Source organism: Akebia trifoliata, chromosome 4 (genome assembly GCF_017979445.1).
Source record: "Akebia trifoliata isolate Shusen 1 chromosome 4, ASM1797944v1, whole genome shotgun sequence".
NCBI classification, from domain to species: Eukaryota; Viridiplantae; Streptophyta; class Magnoliopsida; order Ranunculales; family Lardizabalaceae; genus Akebia; species Akebia trifoliata.
In genome coordinates, this window is record NC_141378.1 from 45,280,949 (window position 1) to 45,301,395 (window position 20,447).

General features: G+C 35.8%; 2 protein-coding genes across 3 annotated transcripts; both read right to left on the reverse strand.

Moving 5' to 3' along the window:
* Window positions 1-2,743: 2,743 nt before the first annotated feature.
* Window positions 2,744-4,972, reverse strand: LOC147405263 (monooxygenase 2-like). Of its 2 annotated transcripts, XM_086441506.1 has the most exons (6): window positions 4,791-4,969; window positions 4,588-4,734; window positions 4,380-4,448; window positions 4,099-4,264; window positions 3,651-3,879; window positions 2,744-3,526 (listed from the first exon to the last, which is right to left on the reverse strand). In XM_086441506.1, the coding sequence occupies exons 1-6, from the start codon at window positions 4,862-4,864 to the stop codon at window positions 2,991-2,993; spliced, it is 1,221 nt and encodes a 406-aa protein (XP_086297632.1). In that variant the 5' UTR covers window positions 4,865-4,969; the 3' UTR covers window positions 2,744-2,990. The 2 variants fall into 2 exon arrangements, with proteins under 2 accessions (XP_086297632.1, XP_086297633.1); XM_086441507.1 differs by lacking the exon at window positions 4,380-4,448 and having other exon boundaries at window positions 4,791-4,972.
* An 8,486-nt stretch (window positions 4,973-13,458) lies between these two features.
* On the reverse strand, window positions 13,459-20,447 carry LOC147405264 (monooxygenase 2-like). Its single transcript, XM_086441508.1, has 7 exons — window positions 20,267-20,447; window positions 20,064-20,210; window positions 19,856-19,924; window positions 19,583-19,748; window positions 19,136-19,364; window positions 18,826-19,020; window positions 13,459-14,037 (listed from the first exon to the last, which is right to left on the reverse strand). Exons 1-7 carry the CDS (start codon window positions 20,338-20,340, stop codon window positions 13,697-13,699), a joined length of 1,221 nt encoding a protein of 406 aa, XP_086297634.1. The 5' UTR covers window positions 20,341-20,447; the 3' UTR covers window positions 13,459-13,696.

A 20,447-nucleotide genomic window follows, 5' to 3' on the forward strand; every position in this document is an offset into this window, starting at 1 on the left:
TTTATTGGATTTAAGATTTTTCTATCAAGCACTATGTGGCTCAATCAGAAACATTAGCATTGTCACTGTAATGCTTATTACCCATTTGAAAATTTCAAATAAGATTCCAGTAGAAAATCTGACACAAATACTAATGATGAAGCTGGAAACTACCCCATCCAAGCAACTACATCATGAAGAAACATGAAAGAATATAGATTTATTCAAGACAACTTCTATGCATTCAACATTGTTTCTTTTGGTGTTCAAGCTGATTGAAAAAAAGGGCAGCAGTAAGGAAACCTTGGGTAACCTCCAAATATAAAATGGAAACTGAGTAGAGCAGAAGATAAATTAAACTACCTATTTGTCTCCACTTCAGAGCCAACTTTTTGAATTGGTTGCTTCTCACTTTGTAGATGAGTGATTTCGTGAAAATCTCACAGCTATCATCTTCATTATATTGTAAATAGGCGTAATCTTCATTGCTGTCCACATAAAGCAAGCATCCGTGCATTAACGAGAAGCTCAGCATATGTATTATTTGCAATGGCCTTATTCAACAAAGATTTCTCTATGTAGAACTGAGAAAGTCGCATTGGTGGTCCACTTCAATCACCTTCTATCCCCTCCTTGGTAAACCTCCCATCTCTTGGGGAGGTCCATAGAGATTCTATATCATTAACTTCCTAATTCGTTACAGTTTTTATAAGATTCAAATTCTAGATTTTGATATGATTGTGAATCAAGTAAACACTCACAAGGGTGTTTCTCCAGCACTGGCATGGTAAAAGGAGAAGCTTTGAGAAATGTGGAATTCCTGCTCTTACCTTCCCAAACGTCGCCTTGTTCACTACCCCAATCCTCAAGATGATTCCTATTCCAAAATGCCCTTGGAGCTAGGAAACACTATCTGAACACCAATCCAATACAACCCTAAATGGTGAATTGGCTGCTTGCAAGCTATAAACTCACAAAATATTATGTTTTCCCCTCAAACCTCATTAATCAATTTTGAAGATTGCATTAACATCTCGATAATATCTCCTATCAAGGACTCTCTTAGATAAGCAAATCGTGTACAATTCACTAGATAAAATAAATTGGAATTTTACAGGACAAAGAGTTTTGTTCCTCTTTGTACGAGGCAATTTCGTGCCAATACTAAAATTTTAATAATCTTTTGTTCTAGACAAAGCAAAATGTTTAAATCAAAATTATAACATGCACAAGAACAATGGGGAAAAGGTAATGACAAATAATCAAATGGGAAAAAATCTTACTCATAATCAAATTCCTGTTGAATGGGTGGATGTCAAAATTCTTGTTGAGGTGGATTAGGTTTTCCCTGAAGCTTTCACTCTTGGAAGGGTAGACCTACAATATCTTCTCCCTTAGAAGAAGAGACTATACTTTCATCGGCCATTGTCTTTGGAAAGAGAGAAATAAAATGGTGTTCTAGGGTAAGAAAAATTCTACCCAAGCCGTGTTTCTGAAGCTTTTGAGTTTTCTCTATTTTTGGTCTAAGCTAAGTAGAGATTTTGGTGGGGGGGGGGTCTGTTTTCATGATTTGGTTTTCAGATAGGATGCTCTTTGTACTTTGAAGCTCCTTGAGGGTTTCTTTTGTATTTTTTTTTTTGTTTTTTTGTTTTTTGTTTTTTGTTTTTTGTTTTTTGTGTGAAGAAAATGTGTTTTATTTATAATTAATATTAAAACATGCATATTTTAAGTCAACTAAGGCAGTGTTTGTTTGCACTATTTTTTAGTGCTTATTGCTGGAAAAAAATTAAATTCAGCACTTTTTGTCAAAATAGCGCGTTTGTTTACGCTATGTTTTCAATGTTTATTGTTGAAAATAAGTGAAAAAAATTCAGCACCATTTTGATGCTGAAAAAAAGTGTTGAAGCGGTAAGCACTTCGCTTTTTTCGACACGGACAAGTATGCCCTCATTCTTAAAAGGATATTACCTCTTATATCCCATGGATAAATATATACACACCCCACAAATTAATAAACCCATACCATGGCTGATTATTTTGTCTTATATAGGTCAAAAGTTTTGGAATGAGTTGATTTTTGGTGAGAATGATCTCCTCATTAATATATAAGCACCCCCACAATTTAATAAACCCACACCATGACTAAATTATTTTGTCTTATATGGGTTAAAAGTTTTGAAATAAGTTGATTTTTTATGAAGATGATCTCTACAATGACGAGATCATCATCACCAAAAATCAGCATATCCTGAAACATCTAACCCTATCAAAACAAGTTCAAGAGCTGCAAATCGTTACTTTTTTATTTGAAAACTATTGTTGACGAGTTAGAAGTTTTAAAATGGACTGATTTTTGGTGAGGATGATCTCTAGACCATATAGACCATCTTCACTAAAAATTTGTTCATTCCAAAAACTTTAACCCATATAAAACAAAAAAATTTGGTTATGGTGTAGGTGCTTTTATAATTACACATATTTCATTTTCATCGAAAATTAAATTCTTTTAATGTTGATTTCAAATTTTTGTGATTTGTACGACATTATTATTTTTAATTTGAAATTTGTGGACTTTTATAAATAGAAATTATTATTTATAAATTGAAGATTTGAGTATTATTTATTTAAAAATGAATTTTATTTTAATTTTATAAGAAATAATATACTTTATTGTGTTTGATAACAAATAGGCATTTGAAACATGCAAACAATGTAAGGGTAACAAAGACAATTTATCAGCTTCAGCAATGTATAACAAACATGATTCAACATCTAAACAAACAACTTTTTCAACACTTAAATTCAGCGCTTATAAGTTTCAGTGCTTAATGCTATTAAGCACTTATTTTTTTCAATTTAACAAACAGCATCTAAATGATGCTTAATTTAAGCAAACAAATGATTAAAAGTTAGCCAACACACTTCAGATCATTATAATAACTATAAGAGTGAACATCTCCTTCTCGCAATACATTTAATTCAAAAGCACCAATCCAACATGTAGAGATATCTCACAAGAGTTTCCCACAATCATAATCCGCCCTCTTCAACAGAATCCCAGCTAGGTATGCTGAGAACAATTTATCTCTCAAGAAGTTGATCACCTTCCCACTACTCTGTTGTATCTTACCCACCACATACGCTGTACTTATGAGATCAAAGCTTCTCCATCTCCTCTCTTTAGCAAATTTCTCCAAGCCCTTCTTGATTCTAATATTTTCTTCTTTATCATCAATATTTTCTTCAGCTTTTCTTGACAAGGCTTGGGCAAGGCACCTAGCCAGAACCACACCGTCTTCTAATGCTGCGCACCCACCATGACCAATGTCAGGTGTCATTGGATGGAGCGCATCTCCAGCTACACAAACATTCTCTTTGCATATATCTCCCCATAGCACATTCAAGGGCCACCTGAATCTTAATGGAGAAGAGGTGATGTTTTCCAAATCAGTCTTTTCTACTATACCCACCATTTCTTTAGGTACTTCACCTATATTTCCTAACACAAATTGCTTCATCTTAGCTGGGTCTTCTTCTCTGTCTTTGTCTACAACCATCCATTATTTAAAGAAAAGAGGATTAGATGTCATGCAAGTGGAAGTATGCACAAGTGTTCGGGAAAAAAAAAAAAAAAAAGGTGAAGACAAATATCAAAACGTGGAATGACTTACCATGAGTAGACTGAGTAAAGGTGAAAAACCAATACATGGATTTTTTGTCACAAGGCAGGAAACCAGACCGAAATCCATCTCCAAAGAATTGCAAGTAAGTGGGCTCAAATCCATGGTCTTCCGGGAACTCAACAAAGCCCCGAATTGCCGCCCTACCAGTGAATGCTGGCTTTTGGAGACCAAGCCATTTTGCTATCACTGAATTCACTCCATCACACCCGATCAACACCTGAATTTCAAGAGCCAAAGGAGTGGGTATTGGTCAAGAAGCATGTTATCTGGGGTTTAGAGTCCAAATGGGGATTGATAACATAGCAACCTGTCTGAGGTTTGATGCTTGGCTATGCATCTATAGATAGTAGGGATCTGATGACATGGTTTCATTTCATGGGATTAATGTAAAAAACAAAAGAAAAGAGGTTTACATTACATATATACCATACCATACCTTTGTCTTGAGGATGGATCCATCAGCCAAATGTAGCAATTTGAAATATCCAGCTTCTTGAATGGAAACAACTTTGGAGGAGTATCTGATGGTGCCATTTGGTAATTCTTTGGCAAGGGCTTCAAGCAATTCCTTCCTTTTCACACAACGAACTTCATGGTATCCGCTGCATCAATCAACACCATTCACCATACCTTTATAAATTAACATCTATCATAATAATTAATTCATTCATTCATGTATACTGGTTATGAAATTACATAATAATAACAATAACTTACTGTTTCCCTTGGACTTTGAATGACATTTGTGCGGTAGTCAATCCGGAAATTGAAGAAGCAGACACTATCCTACATACACTCACAACTCACAACTCTATTATATATATGGATATATAGATAGATAGGTAGTATGTCGTCGTCGTCGTCGTCATTTAGTCAGTCAGTCACACAAATACAAATTAATTACTACTTAGTAATTAGTAATTACCCTTGAATCTGTTCATGTTGTTCTCTGAGGGAATCAGCGATGCCAACCGCCTCAAGTGCCTTCCAAGCGTTGGTCCATGTTGTAAATGCAAATCCACTCACCCTCAAACCCTCCGACGATTCTAAAACCATGCTTCCAATTCCCATCCTGTCAATATTAATAATTAGTATATATCTATAGAGAAAGAGAGAGAGAGAGTGTACCTATGAAGTCCTAAGGATGTTGTGAGCCCTGCTATCCCAGCTCCAACAATAATGATGTCTTCAACGATCTCCATGTCCTGGAATTAATGTTTGGGAATGGACGCAGCTGTTAATTTCTTTGAATCAAATCTTACTACACCTCAGCCTCTCTCACCCTTCTTTCTTATTAATAGAAGAAAAGAGGTTGAATGAGGTAAGCCATTACACCAATAATATGTGTAGAAGAAGACAACAACAGAGAAGACAAACCATGATGTAAGCCATTACATCAATATCATTAATAATACAAGCCGCCGACTGCTTGTATAATTGCTCTTCTCAAAAATCTTCACTGTTATTTATACTAGTGATCAAGCGGAGCACAAGTTGTTAAAGTTAGACACCATAATTTGAGCCTTTACTTTTAAATTTAGGATAATGCTGATGTAACATCGGGTCGGTGGGGTGGGGTGGCGGAATCATAGATCTCACTCATCTCCGTGAAAAAGCATCTATGGTTCATACATACCATTTTTTAAAGGTATTCAATTGCTTTTATCACATGTGCAAAGATGTATTATTGCCCGATTGATTATCAATCCATTGTTCTTCCCCTTTTTCAACATAGTGTGTGTTTGGTAACACTTCTAAAGTTTGAATGGAGGTGGTCCACATTTAAAATTCAGACTCTAGAAATTTTATTTCTATTTGTTTTGATTCAGATTTCAGATTTCAAAATCAAAATTCAAAAGTTTTGAACCAGCGATGGAGGGATGCTGGATGAAAATTTTGAAACCTGATTTTTTTTATTCATAAAATACCCTCATCAAAATCCTGATTTCTATGACTTATCATTTCTTTATACGAACCCTAAAACTCTGATTTTTAACTTTTCTCTCTCCTTTATTTTCTACCTCTCCTTTCTCTACAACTGTGTTGTCAAGGTCTCTCTCCTTCTTCTCTTTTCGTGTTCGAAAACCCTATATTTTTATATGAATTTTAAAACTCTATATTTTTCAACTAGAAAATAAATGATTATTTATTATTTGAGTATTATCTTGTTGGAATATAATTTCTCAAGTATGAATTCAATTTGAAAACGGTACTTTTGAAGTGTTTGATTTGTTAAAAATCGAAATTAAATGTGTGGATGATATCATTATGCATAACATGTTATGTTTTTTGATTAACAATTTATTAAAATTACAAAAGGGTAATATTGTCAAAATAGTCATTATGTTTTAAAATTTTATTTATAACCAGAAATTTTTAAAAATGATAAACAAACAATTTTTCCAAAATAAGATTTTAGATATCAGAAAACAGACTTTAGACTTTAGAAGTGTTATCCCTTCTTATGCTAACCACTAACCCACCTAACAAATATATAGATATATATAGATATATATATATATATATATATATATATAGGGGGGCGTTCAAGGGCCAACTTTTTAGCAAACTTTTTGGCAAAACATTTTTCAAAACATAAGTTAGAGATTTTGGAATGGGCTGATTTTTGGTGAGGATGATCTCTACGGTGAGGAGATCATCATCACCAAAAATCAGCCCATTCCAAAACTTCTAACCCCATCAAAAACAGTTTATAAAAAATGGACGGTCCACGATTTTTCAACTTATAAACATGGGTTAGAAGTTTTGGAATGGGCTGATTTTTGGTGAGGATGATCTCCTCACCGTAGAGATCATCCTCACCAAAAATCAGCCCATTCCAAAACCTCTAACCTATGTTTTGAAAAATGTTTTGCCAAAAAATTTGCTAAAAAGTTGGCCCTTGAACGCCACCCATATATATATATATATATATATATATATATATATATAGGGAAATGTTCAGCAACAAACATTTTGGCAAAACATTTTTCAAAATATGGGTTAGAGGTTTTGGAATGGGCTGATTTTTGGTGAGGATGATCTCTACGGTGAGGAGATCATCATCACCAAAACTCAGCCCATTCCAAAACCTCTTACCCATCAAAAATGGCTTACAAAAAATGGACGGTCCACGATTTCCCAACTTGTAAACATGGGGTTAGAAGTTTTGGAATGGGCTGATTTTTGATGAGGATGATCTCCTCACCATAGAGATCATGCTCATCAAAAAATCAGCCCATTCCAAAACCTCTAACCCATGTTTTGAAAAATGTTTTGCCAAAATGTTTGCCAAAATGTTTGTTGCTGAAAGGGACCCATATATATAATTGGTTCTTGGGTTGGGCTCCAAGAGGCACCCAAGTTTTCCCCCATAGGGGGAACCTTACTCCCGAGTTGACTCAATAACACACACGCACACACCGAGCCGAGTGGTGTGGTGAGATGTCTAATGATACAAATTTTCTTTTCGTACAAATGTTTTGTATATTATTTAATTAATTATTTTTTAGTGGTTGTATTTAAACGGTCCAATAATATAATATATTGTTGCCAATTTTGTTTGACCAATTGAATACGATAATGAGATATCTAAAGAGATCTTTAACCTTGGGTATTCATTCTCAAAGGTTTTCTACTGTTTTTGAGGGGTTCAATGATGTTGATTGGAACACATTATCAGATGACTCAAAAGCTACAAGTGGTCACGTGTTTTAAATTGGAGGTAGAGCAGTTTCTTGAAAGTCCAAGAAACAAATTATTATAACTCTATTCACAATGGAATCAGAATTAATAGTGTTAACCACAACAAGTGAAGAAGTAAGTTGGCTTCGAGGTCTACTTTCGAATATTCCTATTTGGGATAAACTTGTACCAACTGTTCTAATTCATTGTGATAGTATCATTGCCACTGGCAAAATACAAAACTATTACTCTAATGGTAAATCATGACAAATACGTCACAAACCAAGTACTCTGAGAAAACTAATTATGAATGGTATCATACATAAAAGTAGATTTTGTGAGATCTGGAGATAATATTATAAATCCCTTGGCTAAAGGTTTAGAAAGGGAAAAAAAGTTAAGAATACATCGAAAGGGATAAGACTAAAACTACTACACCCTAAATATTTTGAATTTTAATCTGATTCATTATCCAGTTCAAGATCCTGATTTGAAGGTATGAGAAGAAATAAAAACCATTGAATCATATCAACTAAATATAAATAAAAAAATTAAAACAAACAGAAATTAATTCTTATCAAAATTGATAGCATCATCTTAGAACTCGATTAAAATGTCAAGTGTAGTAATACTTGTTTAGTACTTATTATATTCAACTCAAATATAACAAAATAAAATAAAATTGTTTTAAATCTGAATCATAAATAAACTAAACAACTAATTAAAAAAAAAAACTATCTCCGTTGTTGATTCTGCATTGCCTAACTCCAATTTCAATGCTCATTATCTGAAAAGTTTTTTCGACAAAGTCAGTAAGTTAAAGCTTGCAGGAAAATCAACACTACACTAACATCTATGCATACATATAAATAAAAAGAAATATATGATCATGTTATTATCAAGTAACCAAATCAATCCATGCAATGATGATCAATTTTTCCACCAACTTGACCATTACTATCATCATCGATTTTTTCAACAGTTTAATCAAACTCTCTGTTCCAAAACAACCAATGTATGTAATGACCAATTTTCCCACTAGTTTGGTCATAATTGTCATTATTGATATTCCCAATAATTCGGTCAAACTCTCTGTTCCAAAACACGAAATCTTCATCGAAGGCCTTTAGGATCTTTCACTTAAAGACTTAAGTCTTAACTTATTCGATTCATCATTTTTTTAAGTCCTAACTTATTCGATTCATCATTTCAAAATAATCAATGTATGTAATGATGACTAATTTTTCCACTAGCTTGATTATTACAATCATCACTGATTTTTTCAACAGTTCAATCAAACTCTATATTCTAAAACATGGAACCTTCATTGAGGGTCTTTAAGGTTTTTCACTTAAGGACCTAAGTACTGATTTGCCTAATTCATCATTCTAAAATGAGTTCATGATTATGCAATTACACATTCATATTCTAAAAGAGCATTATATGCAGTTTCAATATAAAAATTATCACGACAATTAAAAATTTACCATCAAAATATAATACCTCACATTATTCATCCATAAACACATAAGAAACACATAACCATATTATATACTTACTTTTTATTTACTACTTATATATAAATAAATGTGTCGTAAGAACTTACCTTAATCAATGTTAAGATCCACTAATGAAATCCAATTCCTTCTCTTTTGTTTTATGTTTTCTTGATTTTCTACAACAAATAATTGTATAGATAAAAATTACATGACTATTAATGGTATTCAAACTATTAAAGTAAAGTTTTTTACATCTCTATAATCCTAAGGATTTTATTTTCTTTTTAAAACAAATACAAAAAATAAAATAATACAACATTCAAGAAAAAACAAGACTAAAATGATAGTCTTGCATTGTAAGTTGAATTCTCTGGATATAAAGTTTTATTTAAATTTTTTTGATATTTTTTCTGTAAAGGGAACTTTCAGAACTTTTCAACGATGTATAGATCGTTGAAAATGGATAAGTAACGAGTTCTCAATAGATTTTACAAGTTATCCTTACAAATTTCCTTGGGTGACGAGAATCATAGATTCTTCAAAACGATGGATTTTTTTTAAATTTCTTTTTACAATAAAATAATAAAATTTTGGTTTAAAACTATAATGCACGGAAATCTAAGATTATTAAAAGATTTAGAAGTTCTTACCTTAAATTTATGCCAAAAAATATCTGAAGAACGTAAAAAATTGAGTTGGGTTGAAGTTTTCATAGTGGATGTGGTCGGAAACGTTATTTCTTTGATTCCCCTCGAAGCTTGCTATGAATTGAGTGATTTTCTTTTTTACACAGAAACCTAATGGGTCCTCTAAGTAGATGAAAATCTAGGTGGAAGATAAAGGGAGACTAGGGTTTTGTTTTAAAAGAAGAGAATATGGGAAATAGAGGAATAATTCTTAAATTTTCTTGAGATTTAATATTTATAGTGTTAAAAGAATGTAACGATCATTATTACATTTGTTTTTTTTAATTAAAAATTTTATGCTTCGAACTCCGATTTTCGTGATCTTATATTCTATTTCAATTAATTTTTCGATGCAGATCTAATGGTATAATGAATTCGAAAATTTTCAACTTCAAAAAAATTCTTTTATTTGTTGACCTATAAAATTTCTCGAGATACGCGTTTTAAAATTTTAGGGTGTTACAAAAATCCATTTTATAAATTACCAATGAAAGATACCTTATCTAGAGACTAGAGATCCCAAGAGCCAAGTTAAAAAAAAAATGAGTCATTAAGTAATGGTAAAGGTCATGCAAAACCTTTAGAGTATAACTCTTAGGGTATGTTTGATTGCATGGAAAGTCACTTTACATGGAATTTGAAATCCATGGAAAATTAGTTGTGGAAAATAGGTAAGGTTAGAAAATCAAATTCCATTATTTAATTTCACTTTGATAAAATCATGGAAAAAATATGCGAAAAAAAGAAGAAAGAAAAATGAGGAAGAAGATGAGAGGAGAGGGAGAGGAAGAGGGAGGGGGAGGATGTGGCGACGGTGACGGTGGCGACGACGATGACAATGACGACGACGGTGGGGGCGACAATGATGGTGGCGGCGACGACGGAGGTAAGTGAAGAAGATGGGGGGAGAATATGGTGGTGGTGGTGGCGGAGGAGGTGAGGGATGCAAAAGAAGAAAAAAAAGAAGAGAGAGAAAGAAGGTGGTCGGAGACGGAGTCGACGGCGATGGCGATAGTGACGACAACGACGAGGTTAGTGTAATGGTGGTGGTAGTGATGGTGGTGGTAGGGAAGAATTGATGATGGAAAATATAGGTAGATTTCATTTTCCCATCCATATGGGTGGGAAAGTGAAATCCATGATTTAGTGGACTTTTTGAATAGGGTGGAAAATGAATTTCCATTTCCATGTACAATCAAACACTTGAAAAATGTAATTTTCCATGGAAATTGATTTTCCACCTTATTTTCCATGTGCAATCAAATATACCCTTAGTTCATACCAATGATGTTTGGTGCATGATAAGGTTTAGTTGTTTAGTTCTTAATGACGATTATAGATCATGATTGAGTATGGTGGTTTGATGCACTCTTGATAGTCTAACTAATGATCTCTTGTGGTGTAATTTAGGTGAGTTTTTAAACTCTTAATGAGTTCTATAGCTTAATTTGAGTAAGGTGTACAATCTGAGTTTAAAACATAGTCATTTCATTTCTTATACCTTAAACACATTAATACTATATAAATGTTCAAGTTGTAAAATACTTTTATTTAAACATGATATTGATTTGTTTGTCTGAAGAATTTTTATTAAAATAAGTGGGAGGTTGTTAGATATTTTAATAAAAAATATTATAATTAATATAGTAAACAAATTATTTTTGTATATATAAATAAAACTTGTCTTTTTTTATCTTTAAGTTTTCTCTTTCTACCATTTCTAGCTAAAAGTACAAAAAGGGTTTTGATTAAAATAGAGAGAGAGAGAGAAAAAAGGCACATCTCTCTCACCCAATTTTATGCTTAGGTATCTTTGTTCTGTTTAAATCCATGTCGATTGGGCATATGAAAGTCATTGTATTTTTAAAAGCCATTCTTGATTCTCGGGTTGACCCCCAAGAGGGGAACCTTGTTTTCGAGTTGACTCAATAACACACACAACACGCGTCGAGCCAATTCAAGTCGGGTCGGGCAGGCGGTGTGGTCTAATGAGGTGAGGTGTCTAATGGTAAAATCTGTTTTTTTTTTTTTTTTTTTTAATAATTTTTAATAAATTATTTTTTAGTGATTTTATCTAAACGGTCGAATAATGTGATATATTATCAACAAAAATATCTTTCAATTCTTGTTTACTATTTTTTTTCTGTCTGATTTTGTGAGCACTAACAGAAACTTTCCCAAGATATTTTTTTCCTCTTTCAATTGACTTTGTTATATCTGGACAAAAGAATCGGGTGTGGACTTAGGTGATACCAGTGGGTAGACGAGTACTAATGAGGTGAGGTGGTAATCAAGTTGTTGTGCTAGGGGCGACATGCCAATTCTTTGCTTGCAAACTCAATTTTCTAAAAGAACAATGGGGAAAAGGTAATGACAAATAATCAAATGGGAAAAAATCTTACTCATAATCAAATTCCTGTTGAATGGGTGGATGTCAAAATTCTTGTTGAGGTGGATTGGGTTTTCCCTAAAGCTTTCACTCTTGGAAGGGTAGACTTACAATATCTTCTCCCTTAGAAGAAGAAAAAAAAAGATTTCTTTGGGCTATACTTTCATCGACCATTGTCTTTGGAAAGAGAGAAATAAAATGGTGTTCTAAGGTAAGAAAAATTCTACCCGAGCCGTGTTTCTGAAGCTTTTGAGTTTTCTATATTTTTGGTCTAAGCTAAGTAGAGATTTTGGTGGGGTTTGTTTTCATGATTTGGTTTTCAGATAGGATGCTCTTTGTACTTTGAAGCTCCTTGAGGGTTTCTTTTGTATTTTTTTTTTGTTTTTTGTGTGAAGAAAATGCGTTTTATTTATAATTAATATTAAAACATGCATATTTTAAGTCGACTAAGGTAGTGTTTGTTTGCACTATTTTTTAGCGCTTATTGCTGAAAAAAAATTAAATTCAATACTTTTTGTCAAAATAGTGCGTTTGTTTACTATATATTTTCAACGCTTATTGTTGAAAATAAGTGAAAAAAATTCAACACTATTTTGATGCTGAAAAAAAGTGCTGAAGCGGTAAGCACTTCGTTTTTTTCGACACAGACAAGTATGCCCTTATTCTTAAATGGATATTACCTCTTATATCCCATGGATAAATATATGCACACCACACAAATTAATAAACCCACACCATAGCTAAATTATTTTGTCTTATATAGGTTAAAAGTTATGGAATGAGTTGATTTTTGGTGAGAATGATCTCCTCATTAATATATAAGCACCCCCACAATTTAATAAACCCACACCATGACTAAATTATTTTATCTTATATGGGTTAAAAGTTTTGGAATAAGTTGATTTTTTATGAGGATGATCTCTACAATGAGGAAATCATCCTCATCAAAAATCAGCACATCCTGAAACTTCTAACCCTATCAAAACAAGTTCAAGAGCCGCAAATTGTCCCTTTTTTATATGAAAACTATTTTTGACGAGTTAGAAGTTTCAAAATGGACTGATTTTTGGTGAAGATGATCTCTAGACCATATAAACTATCCTCACTAAAAATTTGTTCATTCCAAAAACTTTAACCCATATAAAACAAAAAAATTTGGCTATGGTGTAGGTTACCCTTATTAATTCATAGGGTGCTTTTATAATTACACATCTTTCATTTCCATCGAAAATTATTCATCCAAAATTAAATTCTTTTCATATTGATTTCAAATTTTTGTGATTTGTACGACATTATTATTTTTAATTTGACATTTGTGGACTTTTATAAATAGAAATTATTATTTATAAATTGAAGATTTGAGTAATATTTATTATTTAAAAATAAATTGTATTTTAATTTTATAAGAAATAATATATTTTATTGTGTTTGATAAGAAATAGGCATTTGAAACATGCAAACAATGTATAATATGATTGTAAGGGTAAAAAAGACAATTTATCAGCTCCAGTAATGTGTAACAAACATGATTCAACATCTAAACAAACAACTTTTTCAACACTTAAATTCAGCGCTTATAAGTTTCAGCGCTTAATGCTATTAAGCACTTATTTTTTTCAGTTTAACAAACAACATCTAAATGATGCTTAATTTAAGCAAACAAATGATTAAAAAGTAGCCAACACACTTGAGATCATTATAATAACTATAAGAGTGAACATCTACTTCTCGCAATACATTTAATTCAAAACCACCAATCCAACATGAAGAGATATCTCACAAGAGTTTCCCACAATCATAATCCGCCCTCTTCAACAGAAACCCAGCTAGGTATGCTGAGAACAATTTATCTCTCAAGAAGCTGATCACCTCCCCACTACTCTGTTGTATCTTACCCACCACATACGCTGTACTTATGAGATTAAAGCTTCTCCATCTCCTCTCTTTAGCAAATTTCTCCAAGCCCTTCTTGATTCTAATATTTTCTTCTTCATCATCAATATTTTCTTCAGCTTTTCTTGACAAGGCTTGGGCAAGGCACCTAGCCAGAACCACACCGTCTTCTAATGCTGCGCACCCACCTTGACCAATGTCAGGTGTCATTGGATGGAGTGCATTAATAGGATATCTCCGGATTATTCTTGATTATTCTTTATTATTCTTGTAATATTCTAGATTATGATAGTTGGGACTTTCTAGATTATTCTTACAAACTTTTAGATTAGGATAGTTAAGACTTTCTAGATTATTCTTACAATCTTCTAGAATATGATAACTAAGACTTTCTAGATTATTCTTGTAATGCCTATAAATACCCTATTTGGGCATTTGTAACAATAATCTAAGAATTCTAAATCAAATAAGATCTTTACATGGTATCAGAGCCTCAAGGCTAACGCCACCCATTTCTTAACGCTAGCCGATCACACCTCCACCACAAAAATTTTCTTTCTAAGTCATGGCCTCCACTCCCACCACACCGTCATCAACCACCCCCCACCCCACCGTCATTAATCCTCTAGACAACACCACACACCTCATTGCTATTAACGTTTCAGCACAAGCACCTCTAAAACTCACATCCACAAATTACACCGCATGGAGGCTCCAATTTCAAACGCTTCTCATCGGCTACGACTTACTCGGATTTATTGATGGAACAAAGCCATGTCCACCTTCCACCATCATGCAAAACGGTGTCTCATCACCCAATCCCGATTATCTCATATGGATCCGTCAAGACCAACTCTTGCTCAACGCCATCATCGGTTCTCTCACACCGTCACTAATCCCATTCATTGCTACTGCAAAAACATCCTATGATGCTTGGACTACTCTTTCCAACACCTATGCTAAGCCGACTCGTGGTCGCATTCTCGGTCTCAAGGGCCGCCTCACCAACCCCGTCAAAGGTACTCAGTCTATCACTGAGTATATGCAAGGCATCAAAACCACTGTTGATGCACTAGCCCTTATGAACGTCTCGATTGATTCTGAAGATCTCGTCATGAAAATTCTTAATGGCCTTGACGAGAATTATAAAGAACTCTCTAATGCTATTCAAGCACGAGAAACATCCATCTCTTTCGATGAGCTACATGAGAAACTGCTCAACCATGAAGCACAACTGGCGGCCAAAACAGATTCATCTTCTCCTATCCCTGCCACAGCTTTCCCTACTACTCGGTCTTCCCCACATAGTTATGCTTCATCACCCCAACCATCGCGTGGTTTTCCCCGCCCCTTTAACCAAACTCGCGGTCAGTCAGTCCGATCGCCACACGCCTCCTTGACATCTCGACCTCCATTTTCCATCGACAATCAAGGACAACGCCCGTATCTCGGTCGCTGCCAATTGTGTGAACAACAAGGCCATTCCGCAAAACGTTGTTCCGTTTTCAAGCATATTCCATGGACTCCTACTGTCCAACAGTCACGTCCCCGGCCTCGTCCAGCCTATACGGTGCCAAGTGCTCACACGGCCACTCATCCATCAGCTTCTTCAACACCATCTGAATGGATCCTAGACTCTGGTGCTTCTCATCACGTCACTACTGATCTTGCGAACCTTTCGCTTCATTCTCCTTATGATGGTTTTGATGACATTGTCATCGGTAATGGTAAAGGCCTGGTCATCACTCATACTGGCTCTCTAAACCTACCCACTTCATCCTCATTATCCTTCCCAAATACTCTTTGTGTTCCAACTATGACAAAAAATCTTATCTCTGTCTCCCAATTATGTAACACTAACAATGTTGTTGTTATATTTTCCATGTCTGGCTTTCAGGTGAAGGATCGTCAAACGGGGGCCCTTCTTCTCCAAGGACCACATAAGGACGGAGTTTATTATTGGCCGGTCACGACGGGCTCGTCAGCTCCACCACGTGCTCTCTTGTCTGTCACTCACTCCTTGTCTTTGTGGCATTCCCGTCTTGGTCACCCATCCCACAAAATTATTCGTCATTTAGCCTCATCTAATGTTTTTTCTTTATCTTCCCGTCTTCTATCAAACTTTTCTTGTAATTCTTGTAAAATTAATAAAAGTCACAAGCTTCCGTTTTATGAATCTACCCTTTCATCTTCAACACCCCTTGAATTAATTTTTTCTGATGTGTGGTCTTCTCCTGTTCTCTCGGTTGATGGATTCAAGTACTATGTTGTTTTTGTTGACCACTTTACTAAGTACATTTGGTTATATCCTCTACGGCGAAAAGCAGATGTTCTTGAAACCTTTGTCAAATTTAAGTCTCTTGTAGAAAACTACTTCAAAACTAAAATAATTACCTTATACACAGACAACGGGGGGGAATATATTGCACTTCGTTCATTTCTTGCATCCAGTGGGATTACCCATCTCACAACACCTCCACATACTCCCGAACACAATGGCTTTTCAGAACGTCGACACCGTCATATTGTCGATACCGGTCTCACCCTCCTCCATCATGCGTCCATCCCTCTTACTTTTTGGCCCTTTGCTTTTGCCACAGCTACCTACCTCATCAACCGCCTACCCAAATCCAATCTCTCCATGATGTCTTCATTTGAAAAATTGTTTGGTCATCCCCCTAACTTTCAAAAGCTTCGTGTCTTTGGTTGTCAATGTTACCCATGGTTGCGTCCATATACCGTTCATAAATTGGAACCTCGATCTCGTGCTTGTGTCTTTCTCGGCTACTCCTTAACACAAAGTGCATATATCTGCTATGATCAATCTTCTTCCAAAATATTTACTTCTCGTCATGTTGAGTTCGTCGAAGACGTTTTTCCATTTTCCATGCCCGTCTCATCTGTCCCACCCTCGAGTCCTTCGTCATCTTCCCCTCTTTTCTTTAAAGTCCCGTCTACCTCACGTGGTGGTGCTGCCGGTTCGTCTCTTTTGCTCAATGATAAACCCTCATCCTCGGTCTCGCTCACGGCCTCCAACGATGATTCATCACCACCGAGCTCTTCCTCTGTCCCTCCCATTTCTCCGATTACTTCCACCTTGCCCAGACCCATTTCCAATAGCCACCCTATGCTCACCCGCTCCAAAAATAACATTCACAAGCCGAACCCCAAGTATTGCCTTATCTCTTCCCATCCATCTACTGACTTTGAGCCCACAAGTGTAACTCAAGCCCTTACTAATCCACGATGGCGTTCTGCGATGTCCACTGAGTTTGATGCTCTCCTTCGGAATGGTACGTGGGATCTTGTTCCTTCTACTGGCTCACAGAATATAGTTGGTTGTAAATGGGTGTTTCGAATCAAACGCAATCCTGATGGATCTATTGACAAATACAAAGCTCGTCTTGTTGCCAAAGGTTTTCACCAACGACCCGGCATTGATTACTATGACACTTTTAGCCCAGTTGTTAAGCCCACTACTGTTCGTCTTGTTCTGAGTCTAGCACTGTCACGAGGTTGGGCTCTTCGGCAACTTGACGTCAATAATGCTTTTCTCCATGGCCATCTTGATGAAGAGGTCTATATGGCACAACCACCTGGCTTTATTGATGCCAATTTTCCCTCTTATGTTTGTAAACTTAAGAAAGCCATCTACGGTCTTAAGCAAGCACCTCGGGCGTGGTATCAAGAACTTCGTAGCTTTTTGCTTCAGCTGGGCTTTGTTCATGCACAGTCGGACACGTCTCTCTTTGTGTTTAACCGTGATGGTCTCATTGCTTACTTCCTGGTATATGTTGATGACTTAATCATCACAGGTAGCGATACTGTTTTTGTTTCTCGCATCATTGATCAGCTGGCTGCCAGGTTCTCTATCAAAGACTTGGGATCGTTATCCTACTTTCTCGGTATCGAAGTTCTCTTGCACCAAAACTCATGTTTCCTCTCTCAACGGAAGTACATTGTGGACTTACTTGCTCGACACAACATGCTCTTTTCTAAACCGGTTCAGACACCTCTTGCAGTTGGTACTATACTTTCACTTTATGATGGCTCTCCCCCCACGGATGCCACTTTGTATCGACAGGTTATTGGAAGTCTTCAGTACCTCCTTGTCACGCGCCCAGACATTGCCTTCGCAGTTAACAAACTCTCACAATTTATGCATGCACCGTCTGAACGTCATTGGGGTGCTGCCAAGCGTCTGCTCCGCTATTTAAATGGTACTCGTGATCTTGGACTTCGACTTCGTGCAAGCTCTTCTCTGTCTCTTCACTGCTTCACCGATGCTGACTGGGCCGGAAACTCTGATGATCGCACCTCTACAGGGGCCTATGTTCTTTTTCTTGGTCATAATCCCATCTCTTGGAGCTCGAAGAAACAACGCTCTGTGGCCCGTTCCTCTACTGAAGCTGAGTACAGAGCGATTGCCTCTGCTGCATCAGAAGTTCAGTGGGTTAGGTCTCTACTTACTGAACTTGGGGTCTCACTCCCCTCACCACCAGTTATTTACAGTGATAACATTGGCGCAACGTATCTTTGTGCTAATCCCGTTTTTCACTCTCGCATGAAGCACATCTCCATTGATTATCATTTTGTCCGGGATCTTGTTCAACGCTCTATGCTTCGCGTGTCCCACGTTTCTTCCACTGATCAGCTTGCCGACGTTCTTACAAAGCCTCTTTCTCGGACTCGACTGCGTGACTTAGTTTTCAAGATTGGTGTCTCCTCTGGATCACCATCTTGAGGGGGCCTAATAGGATATCTCCGGATTATTCTTGATTATTCTTTATTATTCTTGTAATATTCTAGATTATGATAGTTGGGACTTTCTAGATTATTCTTACAAACTTTTAGATTAGGATAGTTAAGACTTTCTAGATTATTCTTACAATCTTCTAGAATATGATAACTAAGACTTTCTAGATTATTCTTGTAATGCCTATAAATACCCTATTTGGGCATTTGTAACAATAATCTAAGAATTCTAAATCAAATAAGATCTTTACATGCATCTCCAGCTACACAAACATTCTCTTTGCATATATCTCCCCATAGCACATTCAAGGGCCACCTGAATCTTAATGGAGAGGAGGTGATGTTTTCCAAATCAGTCTTTTCTACTATACCCACCATTTCTTTAGGTACTTCACCTATATTTCCTAACACAAATTGCTTCATCTTAGCTGGGTCTTCTTCTCTGTCTTCGTCTACAACCATCCATTATTTAAAGAAAAGAGGATTAGATGTCATGCAAGTGGAAGTATGCACAAGTGTTCGAAAAAAAAAAGGTGAAGCCAAATATCAAAACGTGGAATGACTTACCATGAGTAGACTGAGTAAAGGTGAAAAACCAATACATGGATTTTTTGTCACAAGGCAGGAAACCAGACCGAAATCCGTCTCCAGAGAATTGCAAGAAAGTGGGCCCAAATCCATGGTCTTCCGGGAACTCAATAAAGCCCCGGATTGCCGCCCTACCAGTGAATGCTGGCTTTTGGAGACCAAGCCATTTTGCTATCACTGAATTCACTCCATCACACCCGATCAACACCTGAATTTGGAGAGCCAAAGGAGTGGGTATTGGTCAAGAAGCATGTTATCAGGGGTTTAGAGTCCAAATGGGGATTGATAACATAGCAACCTGTCTGAGGTTTGATGCTTGGCTATGCATCTATAGATAGTAGGGATCTGATGACTTGGTTTCATTTCATGGGATTAATGTAAAAAAAAAAAAAAAGAGGTTTACATTACATATATACCATACCATACCTTGGTCTTGAGGATGGATCCATCAGCCAAATGTAGCAATTTGAAATATCCAGCTTCTTGAATGGAAACAACTTTGGAGGAGTATCTGATGGTGCCATTTGGTAATTCTTTGGCAAGGGCTTCAAGCAATTCCTTCCTTTTCACACAACGAACTTCATGGTATCCGCTGCATCAATCAACACCATTCACCATACCTTTATAAATTAACATCTATCATAATAATTAATTCATGTATACTGGTTATGAAATTACATAATAATAACAATAACTTACTGTTTCCCTTGGACTTTGAATGACATTTGTGCGGTAGTCAATCCGGAAATTGAAGAAGCAGACACTATCCTACATACACTCACAACTCACAACTCTATTATATATATGGATATATAGATAGATAGGTAGTATGTCGTCGTCGTCGTCGTCATTTAGTCAGTCAGTCACACAAATACAAATTAATTACTACTTAGTAATTAGTAATTACCCTTGAATCTGTTCATGTTGTTCTCTGAGGGAATCAGCGATGCCAACCGCCTCAAGTGCCTTCCAAGCGTTGGTCCATGTTGTAAATGCAAATCCACTCACCCTCAAACCCTCCGACGATTCTAAAACCATGCTTCCAATTCCCATCCTGTCAATATTAATAATTAGTATATATCTATAGAGAAAGAGAGAGAGAGAGTGTACCTATGAAGTCCTAAGGATGTTGTGAGCCCTGCTATCCCAGCTCCAACAATAATGATGTCTTCAACGATCTCCATGTCCTGGAATTAATGTTTGGGAATGGACGCAGCTGTTAATTTCTTTGAATCAAATCTTACTACACCTCAGCCTCTCTCACCCTTCTTTCTTATTAATAGAAGAAAAG